Source organism: Nerophis ophidion, linkage group LG09 (assembly GCF_033978795.1).
Source record: "Nerophis ophidion isolate RoL-2023_Sa linkage group LG09, RoL_Noph_v1.0, whole genome shotgun sequence".
Lineage (NCBI taxonomy): Eukaryota > Metazoa > Chordata > Actinopteri > Syngnathiformes > Syngnathidae > Nerophis > Nerophis ophidion.
This window is the reverse complement of record NC_084619.1, coordinates 5346697-5372381: the sequence shown is the minus strand read 5'-3', so window position 1 is coordinate 5372381 and position 25685 is coordinate 5346697. Positions and strand designations below refer to the sequence as shown.

Here is a 25685-nt window from a genome sequence, read left to right as displayed (position 1 = left end):
ACTTTAGCAAAAATCAACAGGAAGTTTGATGTTTTCACTTCAATACAACAACTGCATTACTTTCACAATGCATTAGATTCTCAAAATAGTGGCTCCAAGGCGTCTTCTAATGCTTATCTGCCCGTGGGTCTCGGGGGCAGCAGCCAAAAGCGGACCTGACCAACGCTGCTTGCAGCTTTAATTTATTTTATATTTATTCCTCCTTGTTGTACCTGTCAAATAATAGTACAAGTCTTTTGGAATGATGCTATTGCTGTCTTCTTCCAGTTGAGTGAGATACTGTATGTCAAGAGAATTGTTTATTGGTGTAAATGTGTTCAACATTGCTGTAATTATCAATGCTGCCCCCCAGTGGCCGCATGTTGCTATGTCAATAAATAACAACCCCAAAAAAAAGGTAAACAGTTTATGCAATTTTCTCCTTTCAGATCAGTCACTTCGGATCTACATTCACCGAGGATCCGATTATGGAACAATCATGACAAGTAAGACTTATAAATATCACAAGTTATTGTTTGATTATGAGCACACATGAACAAATGTGAAATGTTCTATAGATATGCAAAAGTCCTGCCAAATACGTATCTTTCGAAGGCCTGTTGTTCAGAAACAGACGGTAAATAGTAAACAGCAAAATATGCTGTTACACCAACACTCAAAATGTATAAATCTCTAAAAAAAAAAAAAAACATGATGCAAACATCGAAGACGCTTTCAACAACGTAAATAAATTCATGAGCGGATGTCACTTCTTCATTATGGTGTGAAGATGCACCCTTGAAAGGTGGAGAGAGTCCGAGAGGAGTCTGCTTTAAGACGTCGGAGTTCTTTGGGTCTTTCAGGCCGCGGCAGCCTGCGAGTTGAGGTGGAGGACCTGCCTCATGAACTCGTAGGTGGTGAAGGCCACAGCCTGAGAGGGCACGCAGCGGATGTAGTTGAGGGACAGGCCTCTGTACAAGCCGTTCTTCACGCCGTACTTCTCGTAGACGTAGGAGATGGTCTTCCGCAGGGAGCTGGACAAGACAATAATGTCAAATATTCTCACTTTACACACTTTCGATTCAAACTCGAAATGCGTCTAATCTAATAGCAGGTGCATGCAAACTCAAGTAGAATTCTTTTAGAGCGCCTGAGAGACTGTGTGGGTGTCAGGGGGACTGTGTTAGACTGGTTCAGATCTTACCTGTCTGAGAGGTCCTTCTCTGTCAGGCTGGGGGACGCCACCTCCTCTTCTGTCCCGCTTTACTGTGGTGTCCCCCAAGGATCTATTTTAGGCCCCATCCTGTTCGCTCTTTATCTCCTCCCTCTTGGACAGGGGTGCCCACATTTTTCTGCAGGCGAGCTACTTTTCAATTGACCAACTCGAGGGGATCTACCTCATTTATATATATCATTTATATTTATTTATTTATGAAAGAGACATTTTTGTAAACAAGTTAAATGTGTTTAATGATAATACAAGCATGTGTAACACATATAGATGTCTTTCTTTCACAAAGACAAGAATATAAGTTGGTGTATTACCTGATTCTGATGACTCGCATTGATTGGAATCAGACAGTAATGATGATAACGCCCACATTTTCAAATGGAGGAGAAACAAAGTTGTCCTTTCTGTACAATACCACATGAAAGTGGTTGGTTTTTGGCATCTAATTCATCCAGCTTCCATACACTTTACAAGAAAAACATTGGCGGAAAATTCCGTAGCTTGCTTGATTGACATTCACGGCACCCGAGGGTCTTGTGAGATGACGCTGGCTGCTGCCAGTTCATTATTATGAAAAAATGACAGAGAGGAAGGCGAGAAACACTTTTTATTTCAACAGACTCTCGCGCCGTCCCTTCCGTCAAAACTCTAAAGGCCGACTGCACATTTCCTATCTTCACAATAAAAGCCCTGCTTCATGCTGCCTGCGCTAACAAAATAAGAGTCTCAGAAAGCTGGCGTGCACAAGTGATGTGCACGCCAGCTTTCTGAGGGATCGCTTGTGCACGCCAGTTTTCCGAGACTCTGTATTTAGTTAGCGCAGGCAGCATGAAGCAGGGCTTTTATTGTGAAGATAGGAAATGTGCAGTCGGCCTTTAGAGTTTTGACGGAAGGTACGGCGCGAGAGTCTGTTGAAATAAAAAGTGTTTCTGGCCTTCCTCTCGGTCATATTTTCATAATAATGATCTTGCAGCAGCCAGCGTCATCTCACAAGACCCTCCGGTACCGTGAATGTCATTTAAGTGACGTCTTGGTGAAGATTGATGATCACTCATTTTTAGGTCTATTTTTTTTAAAAGCCTGGCTGGAGATCGACTGACACACCCCCCGCGGTCGACTGGTAGCTCGCCATCGACGTAATGGGCACCCCTGCTCTTGGAGATATTTTTAAGAAACATGGAGTGTTTTATCACTTTTATGCAGATGACTGCCAAATTTATATGCCGATTTCAAAAAGCCACGGCCCCCTGACCCCCCTTCTTAACTGTCTGTGTGACGTTAAGGCTTGGTTAGCCCAGAATTTTTTTAATAATGAATGAGGGAAAAACGGAAATTTTAGTTTTTGGTCCGGCCCTCACTGACTTGGGACCATTGCAAAATGATGTGTGTCCCAAAGTCACCAGCCTTGGCGTCACTATAGACAGACATTTTAAACTAGACAAACAAGTCAATGGCGTTTTAAAATCATGTTTTTATCAACTTTGTCTTTTAGTAAAGGTTAAACCGTTTTTATCTTTTAACCTTTTTGAACAAGTCGTGCATGCTTTTATTTCCAGTGGCCTGGACTACTGCAATGCATTTTATGCTGGCATTAGCCAAAAAGCTCTCTCCCGGTTGCAGTTAGTCCAGAACACGGCAGCAGGACTTTTAACAGGGGCCAGGAAAGGCCAGCATAAAACCCCAATTCTTCAGAGTTTGCACTGGCTCCCTGTTCATTTTAGAATTGATTTTAAAACATTGCTGTTTGTTTTTAAATCTTTACATGGACTGGCACCTCAGTATATCTCGGACCTCATCCAAATTTACATTCCTGCGCGCGCTCTGAGGTCCGAGAGCCAGCTCCAGCTCGTGGTGCCCAAGACCAGACTTAAGACCAGGGGAGACAGGGCCTTCTCTAAGCTCTGGAACACTCTGCCCCTCCATGTTAGAACTGCTTCCACAGTGGAGTGTTTTAAGTCTCGTCTTAAGACCCACTTTTATTCTTTGGCTTTTAACACTACGTGAGTTGTGTGGTCCTCTGTCCTCTGTGTTTTTTATACGCTTTGATTTTTATTTTACTGTTTTAATTGATTTTACACTTTAAAATAGTTTTTAATCATATTCGGTTTTATATTGTTTTATTAGGGTCCGCCAGGCCCTTTGCAAAGGACTCCTGTGGAGTCCTTTGCAAAGGGCCAAGGACCCTATTGAAACTGCTGCGTTTTATTATTATTATTATTATTCTTTATTATTATTCCGCTCCTTTGCACCCTAATTTGACCCCCTTAACATGCTTCAAAACTCACCAAATTTGACACACATGTCGGTCTGGCAAACCTTCCCAACTTATTAGGCGACCAAACCCAAAAAATGAAAATTGCGCGCTAGCGCCCCCTAGGAAGACACAAAAAACAGACTGCTTGTAATTTCCGTTAGGAATGTCGTAGAGACATGAAACAAAAACCTCTATGTAGGTCTGACTTAGACCTACATTTCCAATAGAAAACTTCTATACCTAAAATCAACAGGAAGTTGGCAAAAACCCCTTCAAAGCAAAATTTTCGCAAAAAAATGCTATTTTTGCCTCTTTGAGCTGTAATTTGACCCCCTTAAAATGCTTCAAAACTCACCAAACTTGGCACACACATCAGGACTGGCAGAAATTGCGATCTAATGAAAGAAAAAAAAAAAAAAAAAAAAAAAACCTCAAAATTGCGCTATAGCGCAATTTTTGAATAAAACACAGAAAAAACTGCTTCTAGGAAGAAAACACAGACAAAACTGCTTGTAACTTCCGGTAAGAATGCCGGAAAGACATGAAACAAAAACTTCTATGTAGGTCTCACTTAACATGCTTCAAAACTCACCAAATTTGACACACACGTCGGTCTGGCAAACCTTCCCAACTTATTAGGCGACCAAACCCAAAAAATGAAAATAGCGCGCTAGCGCCACCTAGGAAGAAGCAGAAAACAGACTGCTTGTAACTTCCGTTAGGAATGTCGTAGAGACATGAAACAAAAACCTCTATGTAGGTCTGACTTAGACCTACATTTTCAATAGAAAACTTCTATACCTAAAATCAACAGGAAGTTGGCAAAAACCCCTTCAAAGCAAAATTTTCGCAAAAAAATGCTATTTTTGCCTCTTTGAGCTGTAATTTCACCCCCTTAAAATGCTTCAAAACTCACCAAACTTGGCACACACATCAGGACTGGCAGAAATTGCGATCTAATGAAAAAAAAAAAAAAAAAAAAAACTCAAAATTGCGCTCTAGCGCAATTTTTGAATAAAACACAGAAAAAACTGCTTCTAGGAAGAAAACACAGACAAAACTGCTTGTAACTTCCGGTAGGAATGCCGGAAAGACATGAAGTGGATTATATTTATATAGCGCTTTTTCTCAAGTGACTCAAAGCGCTTTACATAGTGACACCCAATATCTACGTTACATTTAAACCAGTGTGGGTGGCACTGGGAGCAGGTGGGTAAAGTGTCTTGCCCAAGGACACAACAGCAGTGACTAGGATGGCACAAGCGGGAATCGAACCTGCAACTCTCAAGTTGCTGGCACGGCCACTCTACCAACCGAGCTATTCCGCCCCATGAAACAAAAACTTCTATGTAGGTCTCACTTAACATGCTTCAAAACTCACCAAATTTTGCACACACATCAAGACTGGCAAAAACTGCCATCTAATAAAAAACCAAACCCCAAAAATCTAAATTGCGCTTAGCGCCCCCTAGGAAAAAACCCAGACAAAACTGCATGTAACTTCTGTTAGAAATGTCGTAGGGACATGAAATAAAAACCTCTATGTTGATCTGACTTAGACCAGGGCTTGAGTAGCGGCGGCAGCAGCCAAAGGAGGACCCGACCAACGCTGCTTGCAGCTTTAATTTTTATTTATTTTTTGTTTTATTCAGTCATAGGTGGAGCATAATATTGTTTATAACATGGCTGTGCAGCACTTTGGAAACGTTATTGTTGTTTAAATGTGCTGTATAAATAAAGTGGATTGGATTGGGAGTAAAGTGGTGTGGCTAGGACGTCAACGTGGGCCAAAAATGGTTTATCTCTCTGAAATTAAGACTTTATGACATGTCAAAGGTTCCCTTCCCCACTAAAATTATACTCCAAAAAAAAAAAAAAAGTCAGATCCAAGCTAAATTAAATGCCTGAAATCCATCCATCCATCCATGGGAGGACTTGCAGAACCAGCCCAAGGATGAGACGGACACGTCGTATCTTGAGGCAAGAAACAACGCTCAGCACATCGCTGTGTCGGGATTCAGTCTGTAGTTTTAGTCAAATATATCCTTGTTGTTAAAAAAAACAAAAACTTAAGTGCAATAAATACATTTTTATATCATAGTAAATTAGCTGTGGCAATTTGCTCTTATTTTACCGACTTCCTTTTCTCTCCTGTGATGTGTGTGTAAATGGGGCACTTTTTGTTTGTATCGCATTTTTGTTGCCGCACCGGTTAAAAGTTCTTTTGGGGTCGTGGGGTGGGCTGGAACCTATCAGCTGCATTCGGGCGGAAGGCGGTGTACACCCTGAACAAGTCGCCACCTCATCACACGGCCGACACAGACAGACAACATTCACACTCACATTGGTTGACATTTACAGAGAAGGAACCTCTAAATCCACCAAATCAGTCTCGATATCTCATTATTCAAATTTGCTAAAAGTGGCATCTTGAAGATGTGCGATGATCTCATCATCATACGTACAGGAGTCAAGACCAAAATGATGCGACCAATGTGAGATCCTCAGCCATGAGGGCTGTGCTAAATATACTCAGAATGACGTAGGAATACATTTAGCTTAAAATGTTTTTTAAAATATGCTTAAAGGGGAACATTATCACAATTTCAAAAGGGTTAAAAACAACAAAAATCAGTTCCCAGTGGCTTGTTTTATTTTCCAAAGTTTTTTTCAAAATGTTACACCTCCCGGAATATCCCTAAAAAAAGCTTTAAAGTTCTTGATTTTCGCTATTTGCGATGCGACTATCCATTTCCCTGTGACGTCATACAATGCTGCCAATACAAACAACATGGCGGTTACTACAGCAAGATATAGCGACATTAGCTCGGATTCAGACTCAGATTTCAGCGACTTAAGCGATTCAACAGATTAGGCATGTATTGAAACAGATGGTCGGAGTATGGAGGCAGATAGCGAAAACAAAGAAGAAGAAACTGAAGCTATTGAGCGAATAGCTATTGACGCTATTCGGCCATAGCGTGGTTGTCCCTAATGAAGTGGCCCATAGCATGGCTGCCTTATTAGCATCGCCGGTAAAAAGTGCGGACCAAACGATCAGGACTTTCACATCTTGTGACACTGGAGCAACTTAAATCTGTCGATTGGTAAGTGTTTGTTTCGCATTAAATGTGGGTATCTAGTTTCAAATGTACATACAGCTAGCGTAAATAGCATGTTAGCATCGATTAGCTGGCAGTCACGCTGCGACCAAATATGTCTGATTAGCACATAACTCAACAACATCAACAAAACTCACCTTGGTGATTTAGTTGACTTAATCGTTGCAAATGCATCTGCAGGTTATCCATACATCTCTGTGCCATGTCTGTCTGTAAAATGTGCAGACACTCTGGCACGTTCAATGGGGGTCTGGCGGCAGATTTCTTGCCAGTGGTGCAACTTGAATCCCTCCCTGTTAGTGTTGTTACACCCTCCGACAACACACCGACGAGGCATGATGTCTCCAAGGTTCCAAAAAATAGTCGAAAAAACGGAAAATAACAGAGCTGAGACCCGGTGTTTGTAATGTGTTGAAAATGAATATGGCGGGTGTGTTACCTCGGTGACGTCACGTTCTGACGTCGCCGCTAAGAGACCGATAAACAGAAAGGCGTTTAATTCGCCAAAATTCACCCATTTAGAGTTCGGAAATCGGTTAAAAAAATATATGGTCTTTTTTCTGCAACATCAAGGTATATATTGACGCTTACATAGGTTTGGTGATAATGTTTCCCTTTAAAGAATGTTATTTTTTATGTCAATGTCATTCCAGATCAGCGGGCCTCTCCAGGCTACACTAAAGATAGTACACTTTAGGTTTTCTCTGTAGCTTTAATGCTAATAAACTGTGCTTACATATGGACTGTCTGGTGTATTGATTGATTGATTGATTGAAACTTGTATTAGTAGATTGCACAGTACAGTACATATTCCGTACAATTGACCACTAAATGGTAACACCGAAAAAGTTTTTCAACTTGTTTAAGTCGGTCCACGTTAATCAATTCATGGTAGATCAACGGGATCCAAAGTCTGGTCCAATCGATATAATTGTAATATTAGCATTGCTAGCTTTTATGCTAATTTTGACCAATGATACCTTTGAGCATGCAAATTTTTTTTAAGCTAACTTTGTAAGTATACACTACAATCACATTTTGGTACAAGATGCATGGCACCCACCTGTTCCCAATTAGCCTGCACACCTGTGGGATGTTCCGAATAAGTGTTTGATGAGCATTCCTCAACTTTATCAGTATTTATTGCCACCTTTCCCAACTTCTTTGTCACGTGTTGCTGGCATCAAATTCTAAAGTTAATGATTATTTGCAAAAAAACAAAAATGTTTATCAGTTTGAACATCAAATATGTTGTCTTTGTAGCATATTCAACTGAATATGGGTTGAAAAGGATTTGCAAATCATTGTATTTCGTTTATATTTACATCTAACACAATTTCCCAACTCATATGGAAACGGGGTTTGTATTTCAAACATAGGTATAATCACAACATGGAACATCGAATCATTTCAATTTCACATGTGCAAAAAGGAGTAAGAAGCGGCAAAACTATCCTTTTCCATTTCTTAGCAATCGCTGACACATTAAAACACTTCCTGTACTCCATAAAACAAACAATCAATTATTATTTATTCATATGTTCACTGTTCTGCCACAGAGAAAAAATAAATGGCATAAAACTGCCATGATATGAAAGCGGGTAGGATTTAAATAAGGTCTGCTTCTTCCTATTACTTTTCGAACATGCTGTAATGCATGGGTGTCAAACTATGGCCCGCAGGCCAGATTTGGCCCGCCGTGTAATTTCATTTGGCCCTTGAGGCAATAATAAATTAACATTAGACCTGGCCCGCCGGTACTATACAGTGGCAGTGCCGCTGTATCACCGCATTCAACGCTAATTCTCATACTTGCCAACCCTCCCGATTTTTCCAGGAGAATCCCGAATTTCAGTGCCTCCCCCGAAAATCTCCTGAGGCAACAATTCTCCCGAATTTCCACCCGGACAACAATATTGGGGGCGTGCTTTAAAGGTACTGCTTTTAGCATCCTCTACAACCTGTCTTCACGTCCGCTTTTCCTCCATACAAACAGCGTGCCGGCCCAGTCACGTAATATATGCGGCTTCTACACACACACAAGTGAATGCAAGGCATACTTGGTCAACAGCCATACAGGTCACACTGAGGGTGGCCGTATAAACAACTTTAACACTGTTACACCACACTGTGAACCCACACCAAACAAGAATGACAAACACATTTCGGGAGAACATCCGCACCGTAACACAACATAAACACAACAGAACAAATACCCAGAATCCCTTGCAGCACTAACTCTTCTGGGACGCTACAATATACACCCCCGCTACCAACACAACTTGATTTTGCATGTCACTATATAAATTATATAAGCCTTGCTTGTTCAATATTCAATGCAAAACTTGTTTGGGTCCCTATTAAAAGGTTAAGTTGTTCAACTTTGGCCCGCGGCTTTGTTCAGTTTAGAATTTTGGCCCACTCTGTATTTGAGTTTGACACCCCTGCTGTAATGAAACTGGAAATATGTGATGCATTACACTGTGTTGTATGCATGTTCCAAATAAACTGAAACTGGACTATAATGCATTACTTTTTAAAATAGCCCAGACCTACAGTCTGTCCAGATGTTTTTTTAAACATTGTTGTTTTTGTGGAATTAATTTCATTTTTTGTGCAACCTAATAATAACAGTCCTTTTCTGACTCGAAAACATTATAGGGTGTTTTTGTAAGAATTGATTACCATGAACTGATTAACGTGGACCCCGACTTAAACAAGTTGAAAAACGTATTCAGGTGTTACCATTTAGTGGTCAATTGTACGGAATATGTACTGAACTGTGCAATCTACTAATAAAAGTTTCAATCAATCCAAGTCTCAAAAAGAAAAGGTTCCAAAAATCAAGATGTCTGGTGAGATACTACTACGCTGCAATTCCATTTCCATCCATCCATCCATTTTCTACCGCTTATTCCCTTTCGGGGTCGCGGGGGGCGCTGGCGCCTACCTCAGCTACAATCGGGCGGAAGGCGGGGTACACCCTGGACAAGTCGCCACCTCATCACAGGGCCAACACAGATAGACGGACAACATTCACACTCACATTCACACACTAGGGCCAATTTAGTGTTGCCAATCAACCTATCCCCAGGTGCATGTCTTTGGAAGTGGGAGGAAGCCGGAGTACCCGGAGGGAACCCACGCATTCACGGGGAGAACATGCAAACTCCACACAGAAAGATCCCGAGCCTGGATTTGAACCAAGGACTGCAGGACCTTCGTATTGTGCGGCAGACGCACTAACCCCTCTGCCACCGTGAAGCCCGCAATTCCCTTTATCTTTTGTAAAAGCAGATTATTTTGCTCCAACTCTCATAGAGAGTCCCATCACATTGTGAAGGTGCTTGCTAGAAAGCAGCAGTACTTACACACACTTGTCCGAGTCGGGAAGCGCGGATCCGAGCTGCATTCTTCGCCGTGCCACGTCCAAAGGATAGCTAGTGGGACCATGAACAAGATTTAGCCACGTGCATGTCACATGATCTGCTAAAGTGTGTATACTCCCTCTTACGATATTGTCTGAGCGATGGCGCCGGCGACTCCTCCGCACAGCAGGTTGACTTGGGTTTTGAGAACGAGCACATCTGGGTTGTCGGAGGAGGGACAGCCCAGCGTATCCGGAAAATGTTGCAATCCGAGGCTTTTCAGGGTCCCAAAGGTGAAGAATGACACACCTGCAGAGTCCAAACACACCGTGATGACTCGGAAAACTGCACTGATGATACATTTACATCTGCAAACTATCACCTGCATAAGGCGCCATTCCAATGAGGGTTGGCGTAAGTCCCCTGTAGAATCCGAAGAATCCACCCTCCTTTGACATAACAGAAAATAAGTTGGAAAAGGCATGAACCATCATCATTCCTCAAGTTGAGAACCGGCAGCTACCTGCGTGTAGATGGTGTGGAAGGCGTTAGCAATGCCAGTGTAGCGATGCTCCCCGGTCACCTGGAAAGCCAGCCTGGCTCGAACCATATCCAGTGGGTAGGTGCAAATCACTGCTGTCATCCCTGACCACATGCAAACATAAACAAGCAATTAAGACGCTACTGTACAGAAGCTGGACCAGATAATATTTTAATAGACACAATTAAAGGGGAACATTACCACCAGACCTATATAAGCGTCAATATATACCTTGATGGTGCAGAAAAAAGACCATCTATTTTTTTAACCGATTTCCGAACTCTAAATGGGTGAATTTTGGCGAATTAAACGCCTTTCTGTTTATCGCGCTGGAAGCGATGACGTCAGAATGTGACGTCGCCGAGGTAACACACCCGCCAAGGTAACACACCCGCCATTTTCATTTTCAACACATTACAAACACCGGGTCTCAGCTCTGTTATTTTCCGTTTTTTTGACTATTTTTTGGAACCTTGGAGACATCATGCCTCGACGGTGTGTTGTCGGAGGGTGTAACAACACTAACAGGGAGGGATTCAAGTTGCACCACTGGCCCGAAGATGCCAAAGTGTCTGCCGCCAGACCCCCATTGAATGTGCTGGAGTTTCTCCACATTTTACCGGCGATGCTAAGACAGACATGGCACAGAGATGTATGGATAACCTGCAGATGCATTTGCAACGATAGTCAACAAAATCACAAAGGTGAGTTTTGTTGATGTTGACTGCCAGCTAATCGATGCTAACATGCTACGCTAATCGATGCTAACATGCTATTTACCGGCGGTGCTAAAGTAGACATGGCACAGAGATGTATGGATAACCTGTAGATGCATTTGCAACTATTTTACGTTTCCTTCCACCCACATTTAATGCGAAAAAAACACTTACCAATCGACGGATTTAAGTTGCTCCAGTGTCACAAGATGCGAAAGTCCTGATCGTTTGGTCCGCACATTTTACCGGCGATGCTAACGCAGCTATTCGGCCATGCTATGGCTATGAATAGCGTCAATAGCTATTCGCTCAATATCTTCAGTTTCTTCTTCAATATTTTCATACTCCGACCAGCTGTTTAAATACATGCATAATCTGTTGAATCGCTTAAGTTGCTGAAATCCGAGTTTGAATCCGAGCTAATGTCGCTATATCTTGCTGTGGTATTCCCATTGTTTGTTTACATTGGCAGCACTGTGTGACGTCACAGGGAAATGGGCAGTGTCTTCGCAGAGAGCGAAAATAAGGCACTTTAAAGCTTTATTTAGGGATATTCCGAGACCGGTAAAATTTTGAAAAAAACTTCAAAAAATACAACAAGCCACTGGGAACTGATTTATATTGTTTTTAACCCTTTTGAAATTGTGATAATGTTCCCCTTTAAAGAGGGGGCGGATGTCATTGATAAGGAGCTGGCGAGGCTATACACAGCTTGCTTGCATCAGGGGAAAGTGCCAGAGAAGTGGAAAGAAGCTAACATGATCATCCTTTTCAAGAAAGGGGACAAGAGGGACCTCAAGAACTACAGACCTATTAGCCTTCTTTCAAACATATACAAGTTGTTTACAAGAATCCTGACAAATCGAATGGAAAATACACTTAATAGCCACAAACCCAGAGAACAAGCAGGGTTTAGGAGTGTTTTTTCTACCATGGACCACATTCATACATTGAATCAGATCAAAGAAAAAGGCCAAGAATACAACAAACCACTTTGTATGGCCTTCATAGACTATGAAAAGGCATTTGATTCGGTGGAGATGAAGTCGGTTCTAAAAGCTCTGCAAGATCAAGGAATTCATCATAAGTACATTAAATTACTCAAGGACATCTACACAAACTGCACTACCACAGTTACGATGCACAAACCAAGCGAGAAAATCCACACAAAGAAGGGTGTCCGACAAGGCGATACAATTTCGCCTAAACTGTTTATAGCTTGTTTGGAAGGCATATTTCGCTCTCTGGAGTGGGAGGATAAAGGAGTTGATATCAACGGAGACAAATTTAGTCATCTGAGGTTTGCATATGACATTGTTGTCTTGGGAGAGCAATTCAGTGAAGTGGAAGATATGCTTAAAGACCTTGCAAATGCCAGCGAATGTTGTGGATTGAAAATGAATATGAAGAAAACAAAAGTTATGTAACATTCCATGGTACCTCATGGACCTGTGACTGTTAATGGAAATTAAATTGATGAAGTTTATTAATATATCTATCAGGGGCATTGATTGATTGATTGATTGATTGATACTTTTATTAGTAGATTGCACAGTTCAGTACATATTCCGTACATTTGACCACTAAATGGTAACACCCGAATACGTTTTTTAACTTGTTTAAGTCGGGGTCCACGTTAATAAATTCATGGGCAGAGATTTAGCCTGAAAGAAAAGAGTCAAGAACAGGAGATGGGGAGGAGAATCAGATTGGGCTGGTGCCAATATGGAAAACTGAGCAACATCATGAGAGGAGAAATACCTTTAAGCCTAAAAAGAAAGGTCTTTAATCAATGCGTGTTATCAACCATGACATATGGAGATGAAATCTGGGCATTGTCGAATAAAATGGAAAAGAAAATTGCATCAGCACAACACAACATGGAAAGAAACATGCTCGGAATCACATATAAAGACAGAAAAACAAATGAATGGGTGAGAAAAGAAACGTAAGTCCAAGACATTATGAGAACTATCAAATTAAGTAAGTGGAAGTGGGCTGGACATATCAGTAGGAGAACAGATAATAGATGGACTTCCCTAATGACATCGTGGAGATCCCATGGATGGGAGCAGAAATAGAGGAAGACAGAGAGTGAGATTGAGTTGTGTAAAAAATAAACTTAAGACTTAGAAAAACTGTATTGATCCACAAGGGAAATTGTTCCACACAGCCCAGTTACAAAGAATAGAAAGTGTAAGGATGGTAAGGATAATGCAGGTATAACTTCTTAAGGCCCAAGCTGTTTGTTTACATGCTTTGTTTTATTTATTTCTCTTTGCTATTTGGGTTTATGGACCCTAATTAGAATAAAAACTGAGAATCATCTTTTGATATGATGTACTTAGTCCATAAGTACACAAACATGTACTTCAGGTTTAGTGACATGCTCATTCTTATTTTTACACTTTTTTCCCCCCAGTTCCATTGTATGTTATTCTCTTTTAACACCACCAGATGGCAGTATAAGTGTCCACATAAGATCCCAATTCAGTAGTGTACACCATGGAGGTACGTGTACCCCTGGGGGTACTTGAAGGTATGCCAAAGGGTATGTGAGATTTTATTTTAAATATTCTAAAAATAGCAACGATTCAAAAATCCTTTATAACTATATTTATTGAATAATACTTCAACAAAATATGAATGTAAGTTCATAAACTGTGAAAAGAAATGCAAAAAGGCAATATTCAGTGTTGACAGCTAGATTTTTTTGTGGACATGTTCCATAAATATTGATAAAATATTAAAGATTTCTTTTTTTGTGAAGAAATGTTTACATGAAATGCAGATGGATCTCGGTTACAATCCCCAAAGAGGGCACTTTAAGTAGATGATTACTTCTATGTGTAGAAATCTGTATTTAGAATTAAATCACTTGTTTAGTTTTCAAAAAGTTTTTAGTTATTTTTATATCTTTTTTCCAAATAGTTCAAGACAGACTACTACAAATGATCAATATTTTGCACTGATATACAATTTAATAAATCAGAAACAGATGACATAGTGCTGTATTTTACTTCTTTATCTCTTGTTTTCAACCAAAAATGCTTTGCTCTGATTAGGGGGTACTTGAATTAAAAAATGTTCACTGAAAAAAGGTTGAGAATCACTGGTGTACACAATTTTGGGGTCCTCTCCAAGGTTCTCATAGTCATCATTGTCACTGGGTGTGAGTTTTCCTTGCCCTTTTGTGGGTTCTTCCGAGGATGTCGTAGTCGTAGTGGTTTGTGCAGTCCTTTGAGACATTTGTGATTTAGGGCTATATAAATAAACATTGATTGATTGATATATTGAAAGCATATTTAAATACATTTTCACTAAAAAACATAAATTACCTAGCTAAAAATATAGACTACGATATATTTATTCTGCGATGAGGTGGCGACTTGTCCAGGGTGTACCCTGCCTTCCGCCCGATTGTAGCTGAGATAGGCGCCAGCGCCCCCCGCGACCCCAAAAGGGAATAAGCGGTAGAAAATGGATGGATGGATGGATAGATATATTTATTGTACAAGTGTGTTGTACTAAGTGTGTTCGTCAAATTGAATTAAAACTACTTTTATATGGGACATTGTCCTGTGTATCATTAATGATTTTATTGAAAAAAAAAAGAACTATTAATATTTTCTTAGCCCCCCATGAATCAGTCAAGCCCACTCCTTAGCCCCAGGAGAAAAAAAAATCCTTGAGCTGTGCCTGACTTCAGCTGTACAGATGCCACGTCTGTGTGTAGTCTAAGAAACCTTCAAATACTGTAGATTTTTTTTTCTGACAGCTAAGAATCAGGTTTTCATATGAATTGAAGCGTTTTATGAAGCAGACGACACAACTTACCTGCCATGGATCCGGCCACGAGGCGGTGAATGTGCCCATTGAGCCAAAGCTGCGTACTTAGCCTCTGTCAAGTAAGGAAGTGCAAATGTGAGTTTCACCCATACAGAAATAAGATGTCGTCAAAAAAGGTACATCACACAGACTGTATGTACAATAGAAGAAGTACTTTACCTTTTTATAATTTTCAAAGGCCATGAACTGGATTGCCCCATAGGGGAATATCCTCACCATCATTGCCCCATTGCCTTTGTACAAGCCAATGTAGCCTTCCTTTTTTGGCACAGCTTTGAGAGTGGCAAACACTCCTGCACAGTATAAAGAAACAGTAGTGAGGATTTGACAAAAAACATGGAATTCGTCAAGGTGAATATTAGGGCTGCAGGAGTTTGAGGAAAAACCTAATTGTCATTGCAATTCCTGATTTGTATAATCGATACATAAAAATGAGTAAAACTGCAAAAATAAGTTAAGGAAGATGTGTTACTTTTAAAGTGTAAATCAACATATTCTTGTCTCAAGGTGCCACACGTTAGAATAGGCAATAACTTACTTTAAAAATATTTGGCTTTCTGCAGACAGAATTGAAGCTTTTGTCTAAATCAAGTGGCTTCCTAGAGCTTTTTCAAAAATGTATGAAAATGGAAAAAGATGGGGGAAAAAAATATAAAAAAATTTTGGATTCTATTAACGGTATGTAATAGGGGTGTGGGAAAAAATCTATTCGAATATGAATCGCGATTTATTTATTTTTTATCAATCCAACAAAACAATACACAGCAATACCATAACAATGCAATCCAATTCCAAAACCAAACCTGACCCAGCAACACTCAGAACTGCAATTTAAAAAAAATAAATAAATAAAAAAAAACTGCAATAAACAGAGCAATTGAGAGAAGACACAAACACCACACAGAACAAACCAAAAGTAATGAAACAAAAATGAATATTATCAACAACAGTATCAATATTAGTCATAATTTCAGCATAGCAGTGATTAAAAATCCCTCATTGACATTATCATTAGAAAAAAAGAACAATAGTGTCACAGTGGCTTACACTTGCATCTCATAAGCTTGACAACACACTGTGTCCAATATTTTCACAAAGATAAAATAAGTCATATCTTTGGTTCATTTAACAGTTAAAACAAATTAACATTATTGCAATCGGTTGATAAAACATTGTCCTTTACAATTATAAAAGCTTTTTAAAAAAATCTACTATTCTGCTTGCATGTCAGCAGACTGGGGTAGATCCTGCTGAAATTTATGTATTGAATGAATAGAGAACCCTTTAAAAATCGGGAAAAAAAATCGTTTTTGAATCGAAAATAGTGTTGAATTGAAAAAAATCGAATTTGAATCGAATCGTGACCCCAAGAATCGATATTGAATCGAATCGTGGGACACCCAAAGATTTGCAGCCCTAGTATGTAATATTGGCTGCAATTCTGCAGATTTTTGTGTGACATGTTGTTCCAGACCACAGCAAATACAACCAGGCTTGCAAAGAATATAATAAATGTATTTTTGGTCCAATATGGCTCTTTCAACATATTTGGGTTGTTAATCCACTGGTCTACATCTTGCTTTTAAACTGAAGAAATAATCGATAAAAACTGTACAATGCTTATAATGTAATGTAGTCATAATAAATAATAATAATGGAAGTAACCATTTAAAATGATATACACATGTATTTCCCATTACTGTAGAATGATTAACCATTGCACTGTAATTGGAATATAAATAACTTTTTTATCCAGAATATACAAAAATATTAAATGGACTCATTTCTTTAGGCAAAAATGTAAAATAAAAATTGAACACCTTAAAGTGCTTTTTTTTCCCAATTACGAAAACAAGGTTGGACGTTCTATTTTTGTTTATTGCCATTACGTGATCTTGGCATTTTCGTTCGTTTGTCTGTGTTGATGGGCGTATATTACCCATCCAATTTGAAGGTGCAATATTTACCGCACTGAAAAGACAGTGCGGCAAAGACGCAACAAACTCCTTTCTTGTCTCTCATGGACACACATGTTGTTGTTGACTGTGGAATGACTGGCAAGAACACCAAGGCCGTGGAACAGAGACACGTGGCAGGCTTACAACACACACACACACACACACACACACACACACACACACACACACACACACACACACACACACACACACACACACACACACACACACACACACACACACACACACACACACACACACACACACACACACACACATGCATCAACAAAAATATATGCTACACACACATACCCAACCCCCCATCCAACGCTCTCGACGCAAATCCCTTAGGGGTGATGGATGGATGGGCAGCGCCTGAAGAGCTGCAGCCTCCTACCGTAGTCCCGCACACCCTCCCCTCTGTTGCAAGTCTCCAGATGTATGTTGTACAAACCCCGTTTCCATATGAGTTGGGAAATTGTGTTAGATGTAAATATAAACGGAATACAATGATTTGCAAATCCTTGTCAACCCAAATTCAGTTGAATGGACTACAAAGACAAGATATTTGATGTTCAAACTCATAAACTTTAGTTGTTTTTTTGCAAATAATAATCAACTTAGAATTTCATGGCTGCAACACGTGCCAAAGTAGTTGGGAAAGGGCATGTTCACCACTGTGTTACATCACCTTTTCTTTTACCAACACTCAATAAACATTTGGGAACTGAGGAAACTAATTGTTGAAGCTTTGAAAGTGCAATTCTTTCTCATTCTTGTTTTATGTAGAGCTTCAGTTTTTCAACAGTCCGGGGTCTCCGCTGTCATATTTTACGCTTCATAATGTGCCACACGTTTTCCATGGGAGACAGGTCTGGACTGCAGGCGGGCCAGGAGAGTACCCGCACTCTTTTACTACGAAGCCACGCTGTTGTAACACGTGGCTTAGCATTGTCTTGCTGAAATAAGCAGGGGCGTCCATGATAACGTTTCTTGGATGACAACATATGTTGCTCCAAAACCTGTATGGACCTTTCAGCATTAATGGTGCTTTCACAGATGTGTAAGTTACCCATGCCTTGGGCACTAATACACCCCCATACCATCACACATGCTGGCTTTTGAACTTTGCGCCTATAATAATCCAAAAGGTTATTTTCCTCTATGTTCTTGAGGGTACCACGTCTTCTGTTTCCAAATATAATTTGAAATGTGGACTCGTCAGACCAAAGAACACTTTTCCACTTTGCATCAGTCCATCTTAGATGAGCTCGGGCCCAGGCAAGCCGGCGGCGTTTCTGGGTGTTGTTGGTAAATGCGTTTGGCTTTGCATAGTAGAGTTTTAACTTGCACTTACAGATGTAACGACCAACTGTAGTTACTGACAGTGGTTTTATGAAGTGTTACGGAGCCCATGTGGTGATATCCTTTACACACTGATGTCAGTTTTTGATGCAGTACCGCCTGAGGGATCAAAGGTCCCTAATATCATACCTTTTTGTATCCGCGGACCGGTCAACGCTTAATAATTTGTCACGCGGCCCGGGTGGGGGGACGCGGGGGATCCTTTTTTTTTCTTTTCTTTGTCATGAAAAACGGAGGTTTTTGTGATTGGTGCACTAATTGTAAGTGTATATTGTGTTTTTTAAGTTGATTTAATAAAAAAAAAAATATATATATATATATATATATATATATATATATATATATATATATATATATATATATATATATATATATATATATATATATATATAAATATATATATATATATATTTTTTTTTTTTTAAAACAAAAATGAATTAAAAATTCTTCTGCGGCCCGGTACCAATCGGGCCACGGCCCGGTGGTTGGGGACCTCTGCTGTAGATAGTAAAATCCCTAAATTCCTTGCAATAGTTCGTTGAGAAATGTTCTAAAACAGTTCGACAATTTGCTTACAAAGTGGTGACCCTCGCCCAATCCTTGTTTGTGAATTACTTAGCATTTCATGGAAGCTTCTTTTTTACCCAATCATGGCACCCACCTGTTCCCAATTAACCTGCACACCTGTGGGATGTTCCAAATAAGTGTTTGATGAGCATTCCTCAACTTTATCAGTATTTATTGCCACCTTTCCCAACTTCTTTGTCACGTGTTGCTGGCATCTAATTCTAAAGTTAATGATTACTTGCAAAAAAATAAATGTTTATCAGTTTGAACATGAAATATGTTGTCTTTGTAGCATATTCAACTGAATATGGGTTGAAAATGATTAGCAAATCATTTTATTCTGTTTATATTTACATCTAACACAATTTCCCAACTTGTATGTTGTTACTCATCCACCCCCAGCATTGACCTTTTTCCCATCTTTTACGGGGCACCTTGTGCATACTTGCCAACCCTCCCGATTTTCCCAGGAGACTCACGAATTTCAGTGCCCCTCCCGAAAATCTCCCGGGGCAACCATTCTCCCGAATGTCTCCCGATTTCCCCCCGGACAACAATACTGGGGGCGTGCCTCAAAGGCACTGCCTTTAGCGTCCTCTACAACCCGTCGTCGCGTCCGCTTTTCCTCCATACAAACAGCGTGCCGGCCCAGTCACATAATGTATGCGGCTTTTACACACACACAAGTGAATGCAACGCGTACTTGGTCAACAGCCATACAGGTCACACTGAGGGTGGCCGTATAAACACCTTTAACACTGTTACAAATATGCGCCACACTGTGGACCCACACCAAACAAGAATGACAAACACATTTTGGGAGACCATCTGCACTGTAACACAACAGAACAAATACCCAGAACTCCTTGCAGCACTAACTCTCCCGGGACGCTACAATATACACCCCCGCTACCACCCCAATTTCCCGAATTCGGAAGTCTCAAGGTTGGCAAGTATGGTGTTGTGGTGACCCATCAGCGTTCCTGTTCTGTAACCCTGTACACTGTTTGTCTAATCTTGAACGGGTTTGTGCTGAAAACCAAGTTTTGTTGTACTTGTGCAATGACAATAAAGACCTATCTACCTACCACAACGGCACATTTTGCGTTGTAATCATGTTTTTCCTCTTATTTTTTGTTATTTTGCATAAGTTCTCACCGCCGACCTGCATTTAGGAACCTATGTAAAACTGGCTCCCTGTGCTCCGCCCACCAAGACAAAGATTTTGAGTGACAGACAAGCGGGCTTGACTGTGTTAAGTTTATTCTACTGTCAAATAGATAGTACTTTATTGATTCCGTCAGCAGAGTTCCCTCAGGAAAATACAAAAATAAAATAAAATAAACGCCGTCAGGTGCAGATAGACGAACAAACACCAGGCTCCACAGTTCTAATTGGCGAACATGTCTGTCACTCTAATGCCAGTGACGGCAGAAAAAAAACCTCAGCCTTTTGCTGTTATTTATCGCACTAATTCAAACCTTCTCCTAGATTTGATGTTGATTACTCATGCAGTCCTAATGGATATTTAAATATACTTTACCAAGGTGTTTGTAGTGAGGATTCTGGGCCTGGAGGAGAATCTTCACTCTGTCCAGAGGAGCGATTGTAGTCTTTGCACAACATCCTGCAACACCTGTGACAACAAAACACTAAAGTTATCCTGTATCCCTAATACTACAAATCAACGCTTAAAGGCCTACTGAAAGCCACTACTACCCACCACACAGTCTGATAGTTTATATATCAATGATGAAATATTAACATTGCAACACATGCCAATACGGCCTTTTTAATTTACTAAATTGCAATTTTAAATTTCCCGAAGTTTCTTCTTGAAAACGTCGCGTAATGATGACGTGTACGCGTGACGTCACGGACTGTTAGGAAATATGAGCGCTGCACACACACACACAGCTAAAAGTCGTCTGCTTTAACGGCATAATTACACAGTATTTTGGAGATCTGTGTTGCTGAATCTTTTGCAATTTGTTCAATTAATATTGCAGAAGTCAAAGTAGAAAGATGGAGTTGGGAAGCTTTAGCCTTTAGCCACACAAACACACGGTGATTCCTTGTTTAAAATTCCCGGAGGTGAAACTTTACTATGGATCACAGCGGTCAAGCCAACATGGATCCCGACCGAATGTCAACCAGCAGGTTTCGGTGAGAAAATTGTGGTAAAAAGTCGCTTCTTACCGGAGATCAGCTGAGCTGGGGCGGTATAGCTCGGTTGTTAGAGTGGCCGTGCCAGCAACCTGAGGGTTGCAGGTTCGATTCCCTCTTCCGCCATCCTAGTCACTGCTGTTGTGTCCTTGGGCAAGACACTTTACCCACCTGCTCCCAGTGCCACTCACACTGGTTTAAATCTAACTTAGATATTGGGTGTCACTTTGTAAAGTGCTTTGAGTCATTAGAAAAAAGCGTTATATAAATATAATTCAATTAATTTCAAAGCTTGCCCCGTCCATAAAGCTGCCGTCGACTTCCCTGAGACACTGCGTCAAGACACCCGTGGACACACACCTCCGACTATCAGGTACTGTTAAACTCACTAAAACACTAGCAACACAATAGAAAGATAAGGGATCTCCCAGAATGATCCTAGTAAATGTGTCTAAAAACATTACAATCTGTCCCAATGCAATTGCGTTTTTTTTTTTCCGTAGTTCATCACTATCAATATTCTCAAACAAGAATCTTTCATCCTCGCTCAAATTAATGGGGAAATTGTCCTTTTCTCGGTCCGAATAGCTGTTTTTGTTGGAGGCTCCCATTAAAAACAATGTGAATATGTGAGGAGCCATCAACATGTGACGTCTTCCGGTAAAGGCAGGGCTTTTCTGTTAGCGACCGAAAGTTGCAAACTTTTGTGGATGTCAATAATAATAATAATAATGGATTAGATTTATATCGCGCTTTTCTATTGTTAGATACTCAAAGCGCTCACAGAGAAGTGGGAACCCATCATTCATTCACACCTGGTGGTGGTAAGCTACATCTGTAGCCACAGCTGCCCTGGGGTAGACTGGCGGAAGCGTGGCTGCCAGTTTGCGCCCACGGCCCCTCCGACCACCACCAATCATTCATTCATCATTCATTCACCAGTGTGAGCGGCACCGGGGACAAGGGTGAAGTGTCCTGCTCAAGGACACAACGGCAGCGATTTTGGATGTCATGTTCTCCACTAAATCCTTTCAGCAAAAATATGGCAATATTGCAAAATGATCAAGTATGACACATAGAATGGACCTGCTATCCCCGTTTAAATAAGAAAATCTCATTTCAGTAGGCCTTTAACATGTCACTGCTGCTGCTAGCTGTACAAACTTCCTCCAGAATCTTTGCTGCAGATAATACAAGGTCTGAAGGTCAGCTCTGCTTATTTCCAAAGCAGGAAGTACATTTTATAGGGGAAACCTCCAACTGGAGCAAAGAGGCATTGCAAAGATAGTGTCGGATCATGAAGGTCCTTTACCTCCTGCTACAAAGGAGCGGAGCCAGTAGTAGTCCCTGCTGGCTGGAGGGCTGCTCACGGCTGGAGGTGTGGAGGCAACAGCCACCGACGTCATCCTGGCTGTTCCCACATCCACTGCATTCAGAACTGTCTAACACAAATAAACATACAGAGTTTTGATTTAATTATAATCGTGAATTCTCTAGGTTTGTACGGTATACCGGTATTAGTATAGTATCCCGATAATAATGAATCATATCAGTACTATACTGCCCACATATGCGGTCCTCTCCAAGGTTTCTCATAGTCATTGTCACGGACGTCCCACTGGGGTGAGTTTTTCCTTGCCCTTATGTGGGCTCTGTACCGCGGATGTCGTGGTGGCTTGTGCAGCCCTTTGAGACACTTGTGATTTAGGGATGTATAAATAAACATTGATTGATTGATAGATTGGTTTGTTTGTTTACTTACTACTAAAAGACAAGTTGTCTTGTATGTTCACTATTTTATTTAAAGGCCTACTGAAAGCCACTACTAGCGACCACGCAGTCTGATAGTTTATATATCAATGATGAAATATTAACATTGCAACACATGCCAATACGGCCTTTTTAGTTTACTAAATTGAAATTTTAAATTTTGCGAAGTATCCTGTTGAAAATGTCGCGGTATGATGACGCGTGCGCGTGACGTCACGGGTTGTAGCGGACATTTTGATCCAACACCGATCCCATTTATAAGTCCTCTGCTTTAATCGCATAGTTACACAGTATTCTGGACATCTGTGTTGCTGAATCTTTTGCAATTTGTTCAATTAATAATGGAGACGTCAAAGAAGAAAGATGTAGGTGGGAAGCGGTGTATTGCGGCCGCCTTTAGCAACACAAACACAGCCGGTGTTTCCTTGTTTACATTCCCGAAAGATGACGGTGAAGCTTTACTATGGAACAGAGCGGTCAAGCGAACATGGTTCCCTACCACATGTCAACTGGCAGGTTTTGGTGAGAAAATGGTGGTAATAAGTCGGCTCTTACCGTAGACATGAGCGGAGAGCTTGCGTCGTTCCTCCTGTACTTGTCGAAGAGGCAGCTGCGGACTCTCTAGCCTTCTCCCACCGGCCACCCCCGACTGTCGGATGCTTCCAACGTGGAGGAAGCATCGGCCGCCTTCGCCTCGTTGAGAAACGTGGCTTCCCTCGGAGACACTGGCGGTCACCACACCCGTGGCCACACCCTTCTCACTTTCAGGTACGACCATATAATGTCACTATAACACTAGTAACACAATAAGCAGATAAGGGATTTTCCAGAATTATCCTAGTAAATGTGTCTAATAACATCTGAATCGCTCTCGCTGCCCTCGTCTTTTTTTTTTCTTTCTAGTCCTTCACTCTCACTATCCTCATCCACGAATCTTTCATCCTCGCTCAAATTAATGGGGAAATCGTCGCTTTCTCGCTCCGAATCGCTCTAGCTGCTGCTGGCCATGATTGTAAACAATGTGAAGATGTGAGGAGCTCCGCAACCCGTGACGTCACGCGCACATCGTCTGCTACTTCCGGTACAGGCAAGGCTTTTTTATTAGCGACCAAAAGTTGCGAACTTTATCGTGGATGTTCTCTACTAAATCCTTTCAGCAAAAATATGGCAATATCGCGAAATGATCAAGTATGACACATAGAATGGACCTGCTATCCCCCGTTCATTTAAAGGCCTACTGAAATGAGATTTTCTTATTTCATCGGGGATAGCAGGTCCATTCTATGTGTCATACTTGATAATTTCGCGATATTGCTGAATTCCCCCCAGGGATCAATAAAGTACTTTCTACTCTATTCTGTTTTGCCATATTTTTGCTGAAAGGATCAACATTAAATTGGCCCTAGTGTGTGAATGTGAGTGTGAATGTTGTCTGTCTATCTGTGTTGGCCCTGCGATGAGGTGGCGACTTGTCCAGGGTGTACCCCGCCTTCCGCCCGATTGTAGCTGAGATAGGCGCCAGCGCCCCCCGCGACCCCGAAAGGGAATAAGCGGTAGAAAATGGATGGATGGATGGATGGATTTAATAGAGAACATCGACAATAAAGTTCGCAACTTTTGGTCGCTAATAAATAAGCCTTGCCTGTACCGGAAGTAGCAGGGGGCACTGGCGCCTATCTCAGCTACAATCGGGCGGAAGGCGGTGTACACCCTGGACAAGTCGCCACCTCATCGCAGGGCCCTCATTTAAATAAGAAAATCTCATTTCACTAGGCCTTTAAAGACAAACATACAATAAAAAACATATGTTAAATGTATCGTAATATTTTATTGTTAAAATAAAGACAATAATGCATTTTTTTTAGTGCCCTTTATTTAGAAAAGTACCGAAATAATTTTTGTACCGGTAGCAAAATATTTTTATCGGGACACTACAAGATTCAGTGGATTTTTTTAAATCTCTTAACAAGTACTTTAGGAGGTTATATAAGAGGCGATAATTACATCATTCAGACGAGATATGAACGCGGAAGGTCGGTAAAACAAGCAAACATATCTCCTCTCTTTTATTTCCCCCTCACCCCCAAGACGACCGTAGAACGTTCGCGTGAAAGTACGTGACCCAAAGCTTCCTTATTCTAGTCATTTGTTAAGTATTTGGAGTGACAAACCTGACAAAAATGAGGTCCAACGCCGCAATGTTCATTAATGACAGCAAGACGCTGCCCTTCGCTCTTGACGTCTCGGTGTTGACGGCCGCATGTTGGTGACGTAACGTGACGTCACTCAGACGCGCGCGAGAGCTCGCTAGTGTTTACATTTGTACACTTAATGGTGTACAATTATCAATCAAATCTTGGAGGATGATTAAGAGTACAAAAGCCCTTAAGTTAATATATTTGTTAAAAACATTTAAAGTAGGCTGACCATATTCTGAAATCCCCAAAAAGAGGACACATATATGCTTGCCAAAGCGGGCAGCACGCCAAATTTGCCAATGATACTCGAACTTGCTTTATAAATAATATATTTATTTAAATAAAGCATTTTTTCTCCTCTGTTGACGGCTGTGTTGGCGCTAGGGATTTCTAAAATGGGGTCTCAGGGACCCCATCAAGTCATAAAAATGGGGTCAGTGGTTTTCTAAAGTGTTCCTGAGCCCATGTGGTGATATCCTTTAGAGATTGATGTCGGTTTTTGATACAGTGCCGTCCGAGGGATCGATGTTGGTTTCCGGCCATGCCGCTTACCATGCAGGGGAACCACAAATAAATGTCTTTCCCCCTCGAATCAAAATTT

At 40.9% G+C, this 25685-nt stretch overlaps 1 protein-coding gene across 2 annotated transcripts; it reads right to left on the bottom strand.

Moving 5' to 3' along the window:
- Positions 1 to 280: 280 nt before the first annotated feature.
- On the bottom strand, positions 281 to 25198 carry slc25a16 (solute carrier family 25 member 16). Of its 2 annotated transcripts, none has more exons than XM_061910128.1 (10): positions 25058 to 25198; positions 22429 to 22558; positions 20494 to 20586; positions 15220 to 15353; positions 15049 to 15112; positions 10478 to 10599; positions 10337 to 10403; positions 10101 to 10263; positions 9958 to 10026; positions 281 to 1013 (listed from the first exon to the last, which is right to left on the bottom strand). In XM_061910128.1, the coding sequence occupies exons 2-10, from the start codon at positions 22520 to 22522 to the stop codon at positions 839 to 841; spliced, it is 981 nt and encodes a 326-aa protein (XP_061766112.1). In that variant the 5' UTR covers positions 22523 to 22558; positions 25058 to 25198; the 3' UTR covers positions 281 to 838. The 2 variants fall into 2 exon arrangements, with proteins under 2 accessions (XP_061766112.1, XP_061766113.1); XM_061910129.1 differs by having other exon boundaries at positions 22429 to 22554; positions 25058 to 25191.
- Between the last annotated feature and the right edge of the window lie 487 nt (positions 25199 to 25685).